The 14,111-nt window shown below is 46.4% G+C and overlaps 1 protein-coding gene across 1 annotated transcript in view; it reads right to left on the bottom strand.

Annotated features, from left to right (window-relative positions):
* Window positions 1–14,111, bottom strand: part of LOC115469737 (interferon alpha/beta receptor 2-like) — a 96,279-nt gene that overhangs the window by 36,680 nt on the left and 45,488 nt on the right. Inside the window, 1 exon segment of the mRNA XM_030202524.1 lies at window positions 1,202–1,331. Coding sequence (XP_030058384.1) covers window positions 1,202–1,331 — 130 coding nt within the window.

Genomic DNA, 14,111 nt, shown 5'->3' with positions numbered 1-14,111 from the left:
CCACTCTGTCAGACTGTCAAAGTAATGCTTTGATGTTTCTCTCATATATACTATCTGCTACCACATTTGCTTATTTCCGATCTGAGGAAGAAGGGCAACCTTCGAAAGCTAATCAAGAAATGTATTAAGTTATGTCCAATAAAAAAGGTATCATCTTATTTTCTTTTCCATGTTTTATTTTGTTTGATTTCTATTGATAACCTTTAAGAGTGGACTAACACGGCTACCACACCTCTCTACTCAAAATATATCGAAACAAAAAATGAAAAAAAAAATTGCTTCCCCCCTATAAATCTGTCTCAAGAAATAGAACCGCCCCTGATTCTCACCCTCTCCCCATTCACAATCCCTACTGTGGCCCACAGGTGATCACATGGCAAGAGGAGCAGAGCAACTGGAGGAGCCCTTCTCTTCTTCCTTTACTAATTTGGGAGGGAAAAAATTTGGCTGGGAAGACAAGAGGGACTTGAACTGTACCTCTACCAGCCTCTGCCTGGAAATCTCAGCTGGGCTCCAGATCTCTGGCCTTTCCTGCAGCATCGTGCTGCTCAAAACTCTCTAACTTAATTCACTGCCTTTTACCACTTGATCACCCCAAAATGACAAAAAAACAAAAACAAAAAAATAAATCATAGTAGATGACGGCAGAAAAAGACCTGCACGGTCCATCCAGTCTGCCCAACAAGATAACTCATATTTGCTGCTTTTTGTGTATACCCTACTTTGATTTGTATCTATGCTCTTCAGGGCACAGACCGTATAAGTCTGCCCCGCACTATCCCCGCCTCCCAACCACCAGCCCTACCTCCCAACCACCGGCTCTGGCACAGGCACAGACCGTATAAGTCTGCCCAGCACTATCCTCACCTCCCCAGCCCTGCCTCCCAACCCCGGCTCTGGCACAGACCGTACAAGTCTGTCCAGCCCTATCCCCGCCTCCCAACCACCAGCCCCGCCTCCCGATCTTGACTAAGCTCCTGAGGATCCATTCCTTCGGCACAGGATTCCTTTATGCTTATCCCACGCATGTTTGAATTCCGTTACCGTTTTCATTTCCACCACCTCCCATCAAACTAGACCCATATAAAAGCAAATGAGGGGAGAAGAAAGTCAAGATAGTAGTGAGGAGAGAAGAAAGTCAAGAAAGTAGTTAAAACTTTGAGGATTGTAAGAAACATGGCAGTTACAAGTGTTAACACACCTACGATCCAAGAACGTCACTCTGTAACGTGCTGGGGTGGTGCTCTGGTTTCCAGTTTCCCAGGTGAGATTGTGGCAGAAATTCTCTGAAATCAGCTTGATCTGCTTATGTGGTGCCAGCACAACCGACACTACAGAAGAGGGAAAATAAACAACAACAAAAAAATGATGCTTATAACAGGAAATGAAAATAAGTAGCCATAATTATAAAAGAAAGCGAGAGCAAGAATGTGCGTGACATTGCCAAATAAACGCCTATCAGGTAAAACTAAATATCTCTCAGTGTTATCATACAGGCAAATTATCTGTTCACTTGGATGAGGCAGTTTGAAAGGACAGTGAATTTCCCAGACCTCAGCTTCAGCCTATGCATCCATTCTGAGGTGCAGAGTCAAGAAAACATTGTTTCTCACCTGTAACAGAGGTTTTCCCACAGACACACAACTGGACATATGCAAAATCAATTGTTTATTTTTTCAAAAAGTACACGCCATGAAGTCACTAGGTAGTACATTTAAATAGGACCAAATATATTTTTACTCTGAACTCATCGTTAAGCCCTGGAACTTGTTGCAGGAGGATGTGGTAAAAGCAGTTAGCACAGCTGGTTTAAAAAAAAAAAAAAAGGTTTGGACAAATTCTTGGAAGAAAAGCCCATAAACTATTATTAAGGCAGAACTGGAGAAAGTCACTTATCATCCCTGGGGGTAAGTAGGATGGAATCTTGCTACTTTGGGGGATTCTGCCAGGTACTTGTGACCTTGACTGACCACTGCTGGAAACAGGATGCTGGATTAGCTGGACCTTTGGTCTGTCTCAGTAACGCAACTCTTATGATGGCCACAAGACAGCACAGCTCTCCCAGAGCTCAGAACTAAGCAAAGCAGATTTCAGAAGAGTTACAATAGCTCTAATTTGATGAGGTTTAATTCCACTAGATGTAGGAGTACCTGTAACATCATACCCCAAAATTTATTTTTATCTAAACCAGACCTTGATAAATTTTCATTAAATCTAGGTTATCAATAGAAATCAAACAAAATAAAACATGGAAAAGAAAATAAGATGATACCTTTTTTATTGGACATAACTTAATACATTTCTTGATTAGCTTTCGAAGGTTGCCCTTCTTCCTCAGATCGGAAATAAGCAAATGTGCTAGCTGACAGTGTATATAAGTGAAAACATTCAAGCATTACTATGACAGTAAAATAGATACCATTGGAGATTCTACATGGAATGTTGCTACTATTGGACATTCTACATGGAATGTTGCTATTCCACTAGCAACATTCCATGTAGAAGGCTGCGCAGGCTTCTGTTTCTGTGAGTCTGACGTCCTGCACGTACGTGCAGGACGTCAGACTCACAGAAGCAGAAGCCTGCGCGGCCACATTGGTGATCCGCAAGGGCCGACTTCTACATGGAATGTTGCTAGTGGAATAGCAACATTCCATGTAGAATCTATAGAAATCAAACAAAATAAAACATGGAAAAGAAAATAAGATGATACCTTTTTTATTGGCCATAACTTAATACATTTCTTGATTAGCTTTCGAAGGTTGCCCTTCTTCCTCAGATCGGAAATAAGCAAATGTGCTAGCTGACAGTGTATATAAGTGAAAACCTTCAAGCATTACTATGACAGTCTGACAGGGTGAGAGGATGGGGGTGGGTCGGAGGTATGCATGGGGACATCTGACGAAGAAGGGCAACCTTCGAAAGCTAATCAAGAAATGTATTAAGTTATGTCCAATAAAAAAGGTATCATCTTATTTTCTTTTCCATGTTTTATTTTGTTTGATTTCTATTGATAACCTTAAGAGTGGACTAACACGGCTACCACACTCCTCTACATTAAATCTAGGAGTCCACCCAAAAACGTAACCAGTGACTGAGACCTCACTTGCTTCTTCTTCTTTCCCACACCTCCAACACTGTTCCCAGTGAAGTTTTGAAGGGGAGGGGTGGGGGAGGATAAGAATCCCCTCCCAGATTATCAGTACTTCTTTCGGAAACTGATTTACCAAGGCTCTTTTCCCATTCTTTGTCTGCGGCAACAAAGAAGGCGTTAGTAAATCAGTTCCTTTAAGATGCTTCCGCAAATCACTGGCAGAAGCCAGCAGTCTCTGTTCCCCAAGTAACTCTTTGTTCTAGGTTATTTTATTTATTTATACCAGTATTTATATCCCACATTTTCCAAACATGTTTGGTTCAATGTGGAAGATGAAGGGTAGGGGGAAAGAGAAACAAAAGAATTAAATTTCCGAAGTTTTGAGCGAGTTACACTGTGGCCTCTGTCCCCACCAGTCTCTCTCGACGATACCCCCGCTGCTCCCCATCCTTCACCCAGTCTCTCACTCCCAGGCAACTAATCTGCTTTGGAGTCCGCAACCTATTTCCATTGCCTTACTATTAGCAAACCTCTTCAGAAACAATGCATCTCCCACTTCCGTACCACAATTCAGCTCTGTGTAAGCTTCAGCATCGCACTACAGAAGCTCAGACTGGTCTCGCAGCTTCAAGTTAGTTCTGTTTCCACAAATTAAACTGTTGATTATGGAGGAGGCCATGTAATGAATAGCTACTGTGGCTTTAGGTGCTTCTGTGTATTTTAAAGGGTCAAATACAGGCAAGTTCTGCTTCTTGTTGTAGAGGGAAGGGAACCGCTCTAGATATGTGCTAAATTAACCTTGGGTTCTAGATGGGTGCAAAACTACCAGCCCATATTGTTAACCAATGAAGTAAAATTTACAAAACATAACTAGCCAATAGGTTGAATAAGGTTCCTAACATACTTATCCACAGAGATCAGTGAAGTCACATGAAACATGAATTCCTCAGACAACAAGTGGTTGATTTGTGTTCACTAGAACAGGAATATTCTTATGACTCCACTTTCACTTGACCTCAAAAAAGCATTTAATTGAGCTGAATGGTTCTGTTTAGAGTACTGGACTGGTTTGGTTTTGGCCCTCAGTTTGTTATGGTATTTATAAGCCAGTTGTCAGAATTAAATATGTAGCAGAGTTATTGATTTTACCAATATAAAAATGCAGCTTTTAAAAGATGTATTGAAACTGCATTTCAATACCTTCTTTCCCCTTTTCCTTGGGAGTTTCTGGTAGCAGGGCTAGTCAATTACAAACACTTAACAGAGACAAAAGCTGGCTGGGAGGGTCACCAAGACATCTCTAGAGAACAAAAAAAACTGAAGCAGACAGAGAGACTCCTATGACTCAAATGACAAAAGAAACTCCACCTATCACAGCAGACTGAAACCCTCAAGCTATAGAAAAGCCATTTGCCAGCAGATATCCAGGAAATGTGACCATGCTTCCCTGCAAACTACAATACCCAAGATCCCCTGCAAACTACAATACTCAGGGAACATTATAAAAAGGCCTGGAAACAGCCCAGCTCTCTCTCTCTTGGGAAGCTCGCTTGGGACCTGCTGCTCTCTCTTGGAACGTGACCTGCAGTCCACCTGCCTTTGCCTCATGGCTCATCACAGCATGCTTGTGACAAAGACGCTCTTGTAAGTTAAACTGTAACCTTAACTATTAAAATGGCTACCTTACTTAAGTACAGATTATCTGTAAAGATCTTTTAAAAGAACTCTCGTTTGCAATTGTATTTTAAAAATAAACCTTTTCTGAAGCTAAAAATATAGTCTCTTTGTGTTCTGAGTATATGGTATCTGTTAAGGTTATACTGATAGCGCATGGACACTTTTAAACTTAGTGCCATGCTCTGAGTACATGCTTTCAAATCTTGCAGTACAGAATACTGCATTTCAACAGAAATATATATATATATATATATATACTTAATTTATTGCAATTATCACCTTTGGTGATTGGTGGAGAAATTAATATCCTAAAACTTATAAATACAGCGCCTGCTCTTAAATTATAAACAGTAGCGAGTGCTTTGGAGCAATATTCCCCAAGTAAATCATTTCTTGTAACAAGTTTATCTATAGATTAAGCTCTTTTATATTTCTCTAATAGTGGGAGTCTATGTTAATAATCTTATGTCACAATTTTTCCAGCTGGAAAGGGCACCAGGCAAGGCTGTCCCTTGTCTCCCCTTTTTATAATATTGCCTTTGTACTTTTAGTTCTATAATGGCATTAACCCCCCCCCCTCTAAACCCTCAAAACACCTCACAACCCCCCCCCCCCCCACCCTGTAGGCCCTTCCAGGCCTACCTTTTCAATCACTGGTGGTGTAGTGGGATACAATGGGCTGGAGTGCTGCCCACTCGCTCCTGCCTGGTACGGCTCCTTGGAGAAAATGGCTGCAGCAACCTCTAGCGGCAGCCGTGCGGTAGGAGGGAGCTGGGGGGTCGTGATGTGCTCTGGGGGAGTAGGGGGAAAGGAAGGAGGATATCGGCACACCTGGGCTGGGACTCGACAGTTATATGGAAGCCAGCTGATATTCACTCGGTTAGCTATGTGGATGTCAGTGCTGAATATTGCTGGCTCTTCCCCAAAGCTGCCCCCTGTATCACCTTTGACCACTGTTCCCTCTAACATGAGTGGTAGTCCTGCAACTGCACTGCTGCCAGTGGAGAGTGTGCTTTAATACTCTGCCATGATTCTTTAGGTCCAGTGCTCAACAAGGACCCAAGTTTCACCATAAAATGGCTTCTTCAGGAGGATAAGCTGCAGACTCGCTCAGCAAGTCTACAGTGGGACCTAAAGAACCATGGCTTTTAGGAATAAATGGCACCAATCTTTACCTTCTTCCTGGATGATCTGACATACGTCTCTAGTGCGACTCTTGATTTTGATTTTACTGGGACAATGCTATATACCGACTGTGTACAGCGACTGAAATGGTGCCTTAGTAGAGACACTGACCTGCACATGTATTGTGAACACACATCACATTTCATTAAAAAAAAAAACCAAATGCTTACTTATATTTTTGTTTTTGGTATTACAAGGTTGGTTTGTATCTGTAAAGGCCGACGCTCAACCCTTGCTCATTTTATCAGAATGTTTCTGCAATTTCTGATTATAAAGTGAATTGGGAAAATGTGAAGCACTCCCGCTGAATCCCCATACTATGAAGGTTGATATTAGTTCTTTTCCATTTTGCTGACAGCACTCTACACTGGAATACTTAGGCATCTGGTACAATGCAAGCTGGGAGGTCACAGTGGCATAAAAAAAACAGAGAATGATTTCTATTGTCAAACAGTTAAAACATCTGATCATCTTGGGTGCAGACAATCAGAAGCCCTGTGCTGTTCCAAACAGCACTCTAAAATTAGCACCAGAGAAGCAGGGAGCATTAACGCCCCTATAATCAAAGCTAATAGCATGCTAATTTAGGTGTGCTATTAGCTCTGATCATAGGAGTACTTCTGCGGGAAGATTGTGCCTGGGCAAATCGTGCCACAGAAGTTGTTTGACAGGTCCGAGCTGTTTAAAAAAAAAAAAAAAAAGCCCAGTCCTGTCAAACATTCCAAGGGGCTGAAGGTCCGGTGGAGCTCCAGACCCCCCAGGCCTGGCCCGACCCGATGACCCTCTCCCCCCCACAGAAGAGACCTCCCCTGGTGGTCTAGCACCCTCCTTACCCCAACCCGTTCCCTCACCCCCCCAACAGAAGAAAGAGCTGGAGGTCCGGTGGACCTCCAGCCCCAACCTGGTAGTCTAGCAGCCCCGACGCGCCCCCCTCCCCATACCTTCAAATGACGAGGCGAGAGTAGCATTCCCTTCTCCTTCCAGTGCTGCCTCCAAAATGGCGGCACCTTGCCCAGTGCATACTGGGATGAGATGGATGGAGCTTCCCTACCGTATAAGGAGAAACTCTGCTCAGTTCCCGACCTCTAACCTGGCATGCAGTTAACATGTGCTAGTTGTCATGTCAGTGCCATGACAGTTACTGAGCTCACGCGCTAGCAGTGCAGGTTATTTTGCATGTTAACTGCTTTACGCACTTTAGTAAAAGGGCCCTTTAATGATCTCCCAAGTCCAGTCCTGAAGTACTCTTTGCCAGTCACGTTTCAGGATATCCACAATGAATATGCATGAAAAAGATTTGCATATAATGGAGGCAGTGTATGCAAATTGTTCATGCATATTCATGCATCCTGACACGCCGACACGTCAATCCTGTAATGTTTAGAGAAAATATACAACAACGACCAAGTGGCCGCCCTACAAATCTCATCCAAGGAAATGAAATGGTACTCTGCAAAGGACGTAGCCTGCACGCTGGTAGAATGTGCTTCAGTTGTGGCAGAAGTGACTTCCCCAGGCTAAGTATGCCGATAAGATCGCCTCTCTGAGCCACCGGGCCACCGTGGTTTTCAAAGCCATGTCACCTTTCTTGCGACCCGTTTGAAGCACAAAAAGATGATCAGACTGACAGAAATCAATGGTGACCTCCAAGTATCTGAGGAGGATGTGTCTAACGTCAAGGCACCGCAGTGTCCGAAACTTGGTCGGATAATCCTCACGGCGAAACCCTGGAAGAAAAAGTGGATGCTTCAAGTGAAATCGCGACACAACCTTCAGAAGAAAAGGATGGTACCGTCCGAATGCAACCCCCAGCCCGAGCGCCTGCAGTTCCGACACTTGCCTAGCTGAAGTGATGGACACTAAAAATATTGTTTTCAGCGTGAGGTCCTTCACTGACAAGGAGCCCAAACGGCTCAATGGGAGGCCTCTGCAAAGTGCGCAGCAGCAGATTGAGGTTCCAAGCCAGAAGAACATGTAATCGTGGTGGTCATAAATGGTTTACCCCATGGAGGAAACACACTATATGCGTGGGAACCCAGAGAAGGAGACCAACACAGCCACCTGAACCTTCAACGAAGCCAGAGACAAGGACCTGTCTAGACCAACTTGCAAAAAGGCTAGGATAGAGGCCACCAAGGCCGAAGAAGCTGAAAGCCCTGCCACCGAGAACAAGGACTCCAAAGTGTGCCAGACCCACGCATAGGCCATGGAAGTGGACCGCTTCCGTGCCTGTAGCATTGTAGTTATTACTGTCTGGAAATTCTACCAGTTGCAAGCTAGCCCTAGATTCAATTATGGGGTAAAAATCCATCCCCCTTCCATGGGTACAGGGCCCTGCATCAGCAGCCCCCGACGACCCAAGGGACGCAGAGGTCAATCGACAAGCAGGCACGTACCACGGACGCCTGGGCCAATCTGGGGCTACCAAGATCACCTGCCTCGTGTGCCAGGCAATGCGCTCCACTACCTGTCCACCATAGGCCATGGTGGGAATACGTAGAGGAGAGCCGTGGGCCACTGTTGCAGAATGGTATCGATCACTTTGGATCCGTATTCTTTGCCTCTGCTAAAGAAGTGTAGCACTTTGATGTTGGTTCGTTTGGCCATCAGGTCAAGGACCGGTAGCTCCTATCGCCATGTGATCTGTTTGAATGCCTGTGCCAAGAGTTCCCATTCCCTCGGATCCAGCTGGTTCCAACTAAGAAAGTCTGTCTGGACATTAATGAGCCCGCAATATGAGCCATGAAGAGCAGGGGGATATGGCTCTCCGCCCAAATGCATAAAAGGGCCGCCTCCTTTGCTACAGGAGCACTCTTGGTGCACCCTGTCTGCTGACATATGCAACTGCTGTTGCACTGTTGAATAAGACTTGAACCAGATGGCCCTGGATCAGAGGAAGAAAGTCTCAGAGTGCCAACTGAATCGCGCAAAACTCCAGACAGTTGATGGACCAGGAGGCCTCTACCGGGGACCAAGTGCCCTTTGTCATCCATCCCATGCAGTGCGAACCCCAGTCTGACATCCACTGTCACCACTTGCCAGGTTGGTTTTCCCAGGGGCAGACCCTTGGCCAGGTTTACAGGTTCCACACACCAACAGATGGCTGCCCGAGTTGACGATATCCATGGAAGTTGAATAAGGTAATCCTCCGAGAGAGGGGACCAATGACTAAGCAGGAACAACTGGAGCGGATGCATGTGGCTCCTGGAACTATGTCCAATGTGGCTGCCATGAAGCCCAATACTTGCATGTAGTCCCATACCTTGAGCACCGGCTGGCAAAGAATGTTCTCCAGTTGACCCTGGAGGCAGAGCCTGCGATTTGGAGGGAGGGACACCGTCCCCTCCCGCATGTTGAATATCACACCCATGTACACCAGTGATTGCAAGGGAGTCTGGTGGCACTTGGGAAAATTGATGATCCAACTGAGGGACTGCAACAAGTTGATCACTCGCTCCGTCGCCTCTATGCTGTCCATGTAAGAAGGCACCCAAATCAACCAGTCGTCCAAGTATGGATGGCCCTGTATGCCTTCCTTCTGCAGATATGCAGCGACAACCATGACTTTGGAGAAGGTTCTGGGTGCTGTCGTAGTACAAAAGGGCATGGCCTGAAACTGGAAGTGCTGCCCCAGCACTGTGAAATGAGGAAAACGATGATGGGGGACCAGATGAGAATATGCAAATAGGCCTCTCTCAGATCGAGTGAGGTCAAGAACTCTCCCAGCTGGACTGCTGTGATGACAGAAACCATATGGTCTCCATTCAAAAATGATGCACCCGCAAGGCCTTGTTTACAAACTTGAGGTCAAGGATGGGCCACCCTTCTTGGGAACCATGAAGTAAATGGAGTAGCGGCCAAGGTCGTGCTCTGCTGGGTCTACTGGTCGAACTGCCCGCAAATGGAGAAGGTTGGTTAGAGTCTCTCGAACTGCCTCCACTTTGGAAGCAGCCTTGCAAGGCGACTCCAAGAAGAAGTCCAGTAGAGACCGGGTGAACTTGAGCTTGTAACTGTCTCAAATGACCTCCAATACCCATTCATCTGAAGTTAACCTGGCCCATTCCCCCAGAAAGAGGGAAAACCGTCCCCCAGTGATCAGCTGGGGTTGGACCAGGGCCCCATCATTGGGAACCTCTAGTGGCAGGTTGCGCCCAAGGGGCTGAAGCTGAGGAATGGCGGCCCCTGCGAAATGACTGTGATTTCTGCTGAAAGGATCCCAAACGCCCTGGACGATACCGCTTAGCCTCCCGGAATCAGGGTCGAGATGCCCCAGACTGTCCTGAAGTCTTCATGATCTTTTCCAGTTCCTCACCAAACAGCAACTTGCCTCTAAAAGGTAAGTGTGCCAGGCGCAACTTGGAGGCTACATCAGCTGCCCAATGCTGTAACCAGACCCAGCGGCAAGCTGTCACTGCCAAAGAAATTTCTTTGGCCAAAGCTTGAAATAGATCATAGAGGAGATCCGCTACAAAGACCAGCCCAGATTCCAGGGCCAGTAATCAGGCCACTAGCTCATCAGGCGAAGAGCCTTCTGGACCCGAGAGGCAAGCACAGGCTGCATAAGAACCACACACCAACGCCTGGAGGCACAAGACCACTACCTCAAAGGACATCTTGAAGGAAAATTTTAATTTCCTGTCCTGAGGATCCTTAAGGGCCGTGCCCCCTTCCACTGGTAGGGTGGTCTTTTTCGTGACTGCTGTGATCAAAGAGTCTACCGAGGAACGTAAGGCTGCCAGTTCCTCTGACAGAAGCTGGTACAGCCACGCCATAGCGCACGCTACCCGAAGGCCAGAATCCTGCCAATCCCATTGCGCCGAAATGAGGACCTTCATGAAATATGAAAGGTCTTCAGGGGCTTTTTGTGCCGGACATAATAGATGGTGCGACCAACGGCCCCGACGCAGACTCCAAGGAGAAGATGTTTAAAACCTCCAGAGCCCGGATAATGAGCTCCGGGACTTCCACCTTCCTAAATAACCTCGCTGCCGTGGGGTCATCCCCTTCATCTGGCAGCAATTCTTCAAGAGGGTCTGTGCCTGCTGTAAAGGAAGTCCCTGAGAAGGTGTCATCCCCTGCATCTGACTCCCCGGAGGCCTCATCTGATTCACGCAGACACTCTGTGCTGCCACTTAGGCAAGCATGCTGCCGGGGGGGGGGGGGGGGGGGGCGAGGCCCCTGTGAGGAGGGGAGGAAAGCGGAGACCTGGGGGTCCCCCACTCTCTTTAATAAAAATGCTCTGTGCATCAGTAGAACAAATTCTGGCAAAAAAGGGACCTGCTAAGAATTTAAATCTCCTGCAGCTTCCCCAATGGATCTGAATTGAGGGAAAGATGTGACTGCCAGCTGCAGGAGATGCACGCTGCTCCACAGAAAAAAACCGCGGCAGCAGAAGCGCGCATCACTGAGGAGCCTGGCTTTCCCGCAAAAAAAAAAAAAAAAAAACTTTGACGCTGCACTGCCTTCCATAGCAGGTCGCTCAGCTGATTCCCCTGGTGTGGGCCGTGCAACTTCCCGACGCTGTTCGCCGGTTCCCACACCGGAAGCAGTGCTTCACCGACTCGGACAGATTAGACATGCACTTACAAGAACGCCCGCTTAGAGGCCGATAGCGCCGCACCAGAGCTCAGCGCACCGCTGATTAATGCCTGTTCCAACTTGATTTTTTTTTAAACGCTAAAGGCCTACTGTTTAACTCCTTGTTTTGTTTTTTAAATAACATCTTCCTGTCACCTTTGCTAGTGGAGGAGTGGCCTAGTGGTTAGTGTGTGGACTTTGGTCCTGGGGAACTGGGTTCAATTCCCACTGCAGGCATAGGCAGCTCCTTGTGACTCTGGGCAAGTCACTTAACCCTCCATTGCCCCTGGTACAAAATAAGTACCTGAATATATGTAAACTGCTTTGAATGTAATTGCAAAAACCTCAGAAAGGCAGTATATCAAGTCCCATTTCCCTTTCCCTATTTGAGATTCTAAATGGAATGTTGAGATTCTATTGCTACTATTGGAGATTCTAGATGGAATGTTGCTACCATTGAGATTCTGTTGCTACTATTTGAGATTCTACATGGAATGTTGCTATTCCACTTGCAACATTCCATGTAGAAGCCTGCCCTTGCAGATCAGCAACGCGGCTGCGCAGGCTTCTGTTTCTGTGAGTCTGACGTCCTGCACATACAGTGGGGGAAATAAGTATTTGATCCCTTGCTGATTTTGTAAGTTTGCCCACTGACAAAGACATGAGCAGCCCATAATTGAAGGGTAGGTTATTGGTAACAGAGAGAGATAGCACATCACAAATTAAATCCGGAAAATCACATTGTGGAAAGTATATGAATTTATTTGCATTCTGCAGAGGGAAATAAGTATTTGATCCCCCACCAACCAGTAAGAGATCTGGCCCCTACAGACCAGGTAGATGCTCCAAATCAACTCGTTACCTGCATGACAGACAGCTGTCGGCAATGGTCACCTGTATGAAAGACACCTGTCCACAGACTCAGTGAATCAGTCAGACTCTAACCTCTACAAAATGGCCAAGAGCAAGGAGCTGTCTAAGGATGTCAGGGACAAGATCATACACCTGCACAAGGCTGGAATGGGCTACAAAACCATCAGTAAGACGCTGGGCGAGAAGGAGACAACTGTTGGTGCCATAGTAAGAAAATGGAAGAAGTACAAAATGACTGTCAATCGACAAAGATCTGGGGCTCCACGCAAAATCTCACCTCGTGGGGTATCCTTGATCATGAGGAAGGTTAGAAATCAGCCTACAACTACAAGGGGGGAACTTGTCAATGATCTCAAGGCAGCTGGGACCACTGTCACCACGAAAACCATTGGTAACACATTACGACATAATGGATTGCAATCCTGCAGTGCCCGCAAGGTCCCCCTGCTCCGGAAGGCACATGTGACGGCCCGTCTGAAGTTTGCCAGTGAACACCTGGATGATGCCGAGAGTGATTGGGAGAAGGTGCTGTGGTCAGATGAGACAAAAATTGAGCTCTTTGGCATGAACTCAACTCGCCGTGTTTGGAGGAAGAGAAATGCTGCCTATGACCCAAAGAACACCGTCCCCACTGTCAAGCATGGAGGTGGAAATGTTATGTTTTGGGGGTGTTTCTCTGCTAAGGGCACAGGACTACTTCACCGCATCAATGGGAGAATGGATGGGGCCATGTACCGTACAATTCTGAGTGACAACCTCCTTCCCTCCGCCAGGGCCTTAAAAATGGGTCGTGGCTGGGTCTTCCAGCACGACAATGACCCAAAACATACAGCCAAGGCAACAAAGGAGTGGCTCAGGAAGAAGCACATTAGGGTCATGGAGTGGCCTAGCCAGTCACCAGACCTTAATCCCATTGAAAACTTATGGAGGGAGCTGAAGCTGCGAGTTGCCAAGCGACAGCCCAGAACTCTTAATGATTTAGAGATGATCTGCAAAGAGGAGTGGACCAAAATTCCTCCTGACATGTGTGCAAACCTCATCATCAACTACAGAAGACGTCTGACTGCTGTGCTTGCCAACAAGGGTTTTGCCACCAAGTATTAGGTCTTGTTTGCCAGAAGGATTAAATACTTATTTCCCTCTGCAGAATGCAAATAAATTCATATACTTTCCACAATGTGATTTTCCGGATTTAATTTGTGATGTGCTATCTCTCACTGTTACCAATAACCTACCCTTCAATTATGGGCTGCTCATGTCTTTGTCAGTGGGCAAACTTACAAAATCAGCAAGGGATCAAATACTTATTTCCCCCACTGTACGTGCAGGACGTCAGACTCACAGAAACAGAAGCCTGCGCGGCTGAATTGCTGATCTGCAAGGGCAGGCTTCTACATCGAATGTTGCTAGTGGAGCAGTAGCCTAGTGGTTAGTGCAGTGGACTTTGATCCTGGGGAACTGAGTTTGATTCCCACTGCAGCTCCTTGTGACTCTGGGCAAGTCACTTAACCCTCCATTGCCCCTGGTACAAAATAAGTACCTGAATATATGTAAACCACTTTGAATGTAGTTGCAAAAACCTCAGAAAGGCGGTATATCAAGTCCCATTTCCCTTTCCCTAATCCCTCTCCCACTGTGTGCAAGCAGCAAGAGTTAAAAACCTGGGGAACTTACTATTGCTTGTGGCTTAAATACCTCTGTTAAG

Source organism: Microcaecilia unicolor, chromosome 4 (genome assembly GCF_901765095.1).
Source record: "Microcaecilia unicolor chromosome 4, aMicUni1.1, whole genome shotgun sequence".
Classification (NCBI taxonomy): Eukaryota; Metazoa; Chordata; class Amphibia; order Gymnophiona; family Siphonopidae; genus Microcaecilia; species Microcaecilia unicolor.
The sequence above is the reverse complement of the archived record's forward strand: the minus strand, read 5'-3'. Positions and strand labels throughout refer to the sequence as shown.